Raw genomic sequence first — 5,784 nt, forward strand, 5'->3', positions numbered from 1 at the left:
ATGTACTGTAATTTAGTTTCATGTTCTACAGTAGCAGTTGAGTTATGAGCTACTGAGGCTTAATATTTGAGTTGAGGGGCAGAATAACCTTATGGCGAACAGTGCTGTGTACGTTGGGTGTTAGCCACTTATTTGGAGCATTTTGGGGGATGAGCTATACCTAGTGTACAAAAGGACATTAGGTAAGAAAATGAAGAAGTCTTTCATTGAGTTTTCCAAGACACGTGTTGCTACAACTGGCTTGTTTTTCCTCCTTGTAACTAAATGGAAAGCAAAATCAGAACTATCTAATGAGATTAAAAGAGATTGGAAATCTTGACAGATAGACTACAGAAGAAATTAGTTGAAAATGGTCATGGATTTAGTACTTTTTCCTCATTTTCCTCACTATTCTCAGGAAATACTATATTTCATCTGAGCTGCTAGACATTGGTTGGCTCTAGTGGTTACTGGTTTTTACATCCTTACAGCTGCCGTTACACCATGCAGCTCAAAGTATCTGGTAAGCCGTGGTAAGCTGGCCAGTCTCCTTAGGCTGCGTGTGTAACCAGAAGAGAACTGGGAGAAGGGTAATGGACTGACTTGTTCCTCCGACTGTTCTCGCTGGACCATTCAGAGTACTGAAATGAGCCATCTAGGAGTTACCTATGGGAAGAACTGCAGAAGGTAGCTGGTCAGGTCAGCTGCTTCCATGGAAAGGCACTGCAGCTACAACAAGGCAGCTTTCTACTATGGTACTCCTTTGTTAAGCTAAGGCATTGGCTTTGAAATAGAGAATGTATTGAGGGGAGTTCTCAAAAACCAAAAACTTATTGATATGTTCTTATGTCATAAATTCTTTTGCATTTCTTACTTAGAAATTCCTTCAAAAGTTACTGTAGTAATTATCAAAGTGAAAGCTTCTACACCTACCTGTATTATTTCTTGTCACTGAAGTGTTGCAGAAGAAGTTGACATTCCAGGACGATAATATAGGGTATGAAGGAGCAGAAGATTATACAGTCAAAAAGGCACGCAGGTTGTCTTAATCTTTATTTTCCTTCCTGTGGAACCATGCTGCCTTTTCCTGCTTGTATCATTTATTTTTGGTGTTATCATTTGTACGTCAAAGTACTCATTTGCTTGGTGAGATTTGATATCAGTAAACAAACCCCACTATTTTTAATCCTTTTTCAGTGGTGCTGTTAACAGAAGTCGACAAACTCACGAAAGACGCTCAGCATGCTTTGCGAAGAACAATGGAGAAGTACATGGCGACTTGCAGGTTGATCCTGTGCTGCAACTCCATGTCAAAAATTATAGGACCTATTCAAAGCAGATGCCTGGCTGTACGAGTGCCTGCTCCCAGCATTGAAGATGTATGTTGAAACAGAAGCAAAAATAAGTTATTTAAAACTTTTTACTAGATAAATTCTTGCTGTGGACTTACGAAATATTTTACTTCCACAAAGTGACTTAGTTTTTGAGTGACTTGTCAAGGATGTGTTATGAAAGACTGGTCCATCTCTGGTCCAGAAATGTTTCAAACAGGAGAATCTGTAGGTGCTAAACTGATTGCTAAGTGTTGTACTCCCTGATATCTGTTTCCTATCTAGATCTGCCATGTCTTGTCCAGTGTGTGTAAGAAAGAAGGCCTGACTCTTCCTCAGGAACTGGCTCAAAGGCTTGCAGAGAAATCTGGCAGGAATCTTCGGAAAGCATTACTTATGTGTGAGTCCTGCAGAGTACAACAGTAAGTCACTGCTAAAAATTAATGTAAATTATACTCTGATGCATAAATTAACTTATTTCTGAGACCTGGTTAGAATAGGTGACTGTTTGTTTTGATTTTAATTTTTAAAGAATATATTATTATGTAGGTATCCTTTTACTGCTGATCAAGACATTCCTGAGATGGACTGGGAAGTTTATTTGAGAGAAACTGCAAACGCTATTGTTGGTCAACAGACACCGCAAAGGTAGGTGAATACACTTGCTTGCAGCTATAAATTCTGTTTTTGATGTTCTTTTGAACCTAAAAAAAAAGGTCACATTTAAAGTGTGGCATCTTTACTTTAGTTATTTGTAATTTTCTGACATTTCTACTGGAGCTGGTACTTTGCAGACAGAGGAAGTAAGCTTTTAAAATTACCAGAGGAGGCTGAATGAGCTTCAGGAACTTAAACAGTTGTTGATTTTTCTTTCTTGAACCTTTGTAATCAAAAGTGAGCATAAGACTATTTGCATGTTGTGCTGTCTGTCTTTTTTTTTTTTTGGGGGGGGGGGTTGGAGGGGGGATTGGAGTTATTTTTGTTTGTTTCAGTTTAGGCTTCTGTTTCACCATCTTTAGCATAATGCACCTTCGTAAAAGAACTGGAAATAAGAAATCATTGCTTTTTTTTAAAGCACATTAGGAAATGCCCCCTTTATCCATCTCAGTGTCATATATACAGCTTGATCTTTTTAGTCTGTGCCATATGTTACATGACATGTCACTTAAATTCTTGTATTTAATTTAAATGCTTGTAGCCTCTGACCTCCAGATATCCAAAGCTGAGAATTGATAACTGTGTCACTTCCTGCCACCTAATTGTCTTGCCCTGTGTTGTAACCAGTGAAGATAGAAAGACAGTGTAAACAAATCTTGTGGCTCTAATACATTTTGTGTTGTCTTCTCACTAATCTTAAGCATGACTATTAATTTAGATATGAAGAGAAATTAAAGGGAGACAAGCCTGAGGCAAATTCTAATAGCCTTGTAGCTTCTAGGAAGTTAACTGAAACTCTTGTAGCTAGAGTATATGTAACTTATTTTACTGTTTTAATAAAAAGTGATATGAGACTGACTTGTGCAATGCTTTGGGGTTTAAAATCACACACGAAACCAAAAATGGGGAAAAACTTTGCTTGGGTTGACTTTTTTTTCCCCCTGCAGCATGTTTCACAAATAGTGAAAACATAGAATTATGTCTCCAAAGCGTACTAATGGTATTTTGTGATATCTTTTCAACAGGCTTTTAGAGGTCCGTGGACGGCTTTATGAGCTCCTAACACACTGCATTCCTCCTGAGATTATAATGAAGGTAATTCAGCTGTCTAGCTCTTAATGTGTTATAAATATTAATGCTATAACAGTCTCAATTTGAGTTTAAAAAAAGAAACAAAACACCAAAAATCACAAATTATCCAAATACTGATGAAAACCTGTGTCCTTTCCAAAGAGACGTGAGTTACCAAAAGATGCTTTTCTGTTGTGTTTCTTTCCACTGGAGTAACCCAAATAGTCCAGGGTATCGCTCTGAAGCAGTAATTAAAGACTTTGTTCCTGCAAATACTGATACATGGCATTCACTTCTCATGATCCTCAGTTGGTTAATACTAGACTGTTTAGTTAGGTTAAATAAATACATTTAGCCATGATGGCTTTGAGTTGTGTAGATTTTGGAAGCAGGAAGATTATGTTCTGTAATTCAGAAAATGTAAATGTCTGGTTTATTTTTGTTGCAGACTTCTTTCTTCACACCTCTGTTGAACGGTTTGCTAAAACTTGTTCTGTGATCGCAGAACAGCAACACCATAGCTGAGTAAAAAAAGAAAAAAAAAAAAAGAGGACATGCTTTGTCCCCCTGAAGACTTCTGAGGCCAGTTTCTGTATTGAAGCTCAGACATAATTTATGGGCTACTTTTGATATGGTTTGTCTTCTTTTGTGAAAATTCTGTTGTTGTAAGTTCAATATTTGCTACATCCTAGTGGAGAGGTTTGCTGAAGGATGCTAGACCAGCAGGTCTCTTCAAAGACAGAAGTCATCTTGAGAGGAAAAAAAGCAAATGGGAAACGCATGTTTTTTATTTTAGGCAGGATGAAAGGATGCTGAAGACAACAAGAGCAGAACAAAGATTAAAGCTAATGTTTGCAACTTACCCTGGGTGAACTTTGCCATCAGATATAATTACAAGATAATAAATTTATTTTCTCAATAACTGTTTTCTGCTTTCTGACAGTTTTGGTAGTTAGATGTATAATCTACCTTCATTTCTTAAGGTAGGTTAGTGGATCCTGCATTGCCCTGTTTGAGGGTTGTCGTCAGGCTGAAGGTGGATGTTCTCTACCCACTCCCTCTTCACAAACTTGAAATGGTCTAGAGATACTTCGCACTTAATTGTGACCAGTTTAATAGAGATGGATTTGCAATGATTTTGTTGCTGTCCTGGATCTAAAATAATACATTTTTTGTTTTTATAACGACTGAAGTATTGTTAAGTATCTTGTGTGTGTCTACACATAAATGTAAACAGATACTTAAAATTTAAATAAGCTCTTTTCTTGTTAATTATTAATGTTGCTTCTCTTTGTGCTCAATAATGTCGAGATAGGAAGTAAGTGATTTTAATACACTTGCTATCTTGGTAAAAATTGTCCCCAGGGCCATGTGCCTGCATGAGGTAGAGTTTATAGTATGTGACGATGAGGTTAATTTTTCTGTATTAAGGCGTAAGTTGTTCCAATATATGATTTTTCCCACCTAAGAACACATTAGGTGACATCTCTTTTGGCATGAGAAATTTATCTTGAAAGAAAGTTCTGAAGAGACATGGTTCCATGAATCTAATTCTGTCATATAGATGGTGTAATGATTATTGAATGTCTTTTCTGTTGGATTAATGAGTGAACTGTTGGTCATAGTTTGTCCATTTTCAAAGAAATTCTATTATCCTTTTAACAAAAAATAAATAACTTTTCAAATACTGTTCTGTTTTTTCCCCTTTTAGGGCCTACTGACAGAACTTCTAAATAACTGTGATGGACAACTGAAAGGAGAAGTTGCACAGATGGCAGCCTTCTATGAACACCGCCTGCAACTGGGCAGCAAAGCCATTTATCATCTGGAAGCATTTGTAGCAAAGTTTATGGCAATTTACAAGAAATTTATGGAGGATGGACTAGATGACATGATGTTCTAACTCTGATACCCAAAGTCATACACAGAGTGTTGTGTCATACCAGTAATGTTGCAAATGTTGTCTCCTTGTCCATGTTTGATTGCATGTGGGTGTAGTTCAAAGTCAAATACTTTATTTTGCTATCAATATAAAATGCAGTGAACTAAAAAATAGTGTTCAGTTTTAGAAACCAGATGGATTGTTTGACAGCCACAAATCCATCTTTGGATCCATACAAAGTACATTAGCCTTTTAGAAAGACAACAAGTTGCCTTGGAAGACTATAAGATCATAGTAGCTTTGCAGTATTTGTAAGCTGACATTAAGAGGAAAGAACATGGGTGCTGCACGCTTGCTTTTTGATTGTTCATGGGCAAGGCCGGAAGCAAAAAGTGGTTTTCCCATGTTGTGGTAAGTTCCAGTTTGAGCGCGTATGTTCTGCATACTGATTTATATATCTTGCTGATTGGCTGGCTGCTTTTATTTTAGCTACACTGTTTTCTGTGGTGTGCTGACACAGAATGTTTTCTGACTCTTGTTTGTAAGCAGTTGCATTGAAGTTGTGGATGAGCAATACTTGTGTTGCTTGTAAATTTGGACAACCTGTAATTTTGTTTAGAGGGAATATACCTATGTAAAGCAAGGCCAGGCCACTTGCTGGCTGATGCTTTCAACATACATAATGCTATTCAGGTCAAGATTATTCCTTTGACTGTGGTTTAACTAAGGGTAAGGTTTCAACTTTTAACAAATATTCTTTCATTTCTTAAAGCAATGTGACACTTTTTTAAAATGGCAAAATAAATTGTGAAAACATGAACAACGGTAATGCTGAATTAGTGTTTTGTACTGTCTGTGCCTCCC

At 37.0% G+C, this 5,784-nt stretch overlaps 1 protein-coding gene across 1 annotated transcript in view; it reads left to right on the forward strand.

The window, feature by feature from the left end:
- The window catches only part of RFC3 (replication factor C subunit 3), a gene marked incomplete at its 5' end in the record, with an annotated part of 7,868 nt that extends 2,681 nt beyond the window's left edge, over positions 1-5,187 (forward strand). The window contains 5 exons of the mRNA XM_010165965.1: positions 1,177-1,358; positions 1,596-1,732; positions 1,860-1,958; positions 2,993-3,062; positions 4,750-5,187. Of these exons, the coding sequence (XP_010164267.1) occupies positions 1,177-1,358; positions 1,596-1,732; positions 1,860-1,958; positions 2,993-3,062; positions 4,750-4,941 (680 nt within the window). The remainder of the gene's footprint in view (positions 1-1,176; positions 1,359-1,595; positions 1,733-1,859; positions 1,959-2,992; positions 3,063-4,749) is intronic.
- Between the last annotated feature and the right edge of the window lie 597 nt (positions 5,188-5,784).

This window comes from Antrostomus carolinensis, unplaced genomic scaffold, assembly GCF_000700745.2.
Source record: "Antrostomus carolinensis isolate BGI_N321 unplaced genomic scaffold, ASM70074v2 scaffold30620, whole genome shotgun sequence".
NCBI lineage: Eukaryota > Metazoa > Chordata > Aves > Caprimulgiformes > Caprimulgidae > Antrostomus > Antrostomus carolinensis.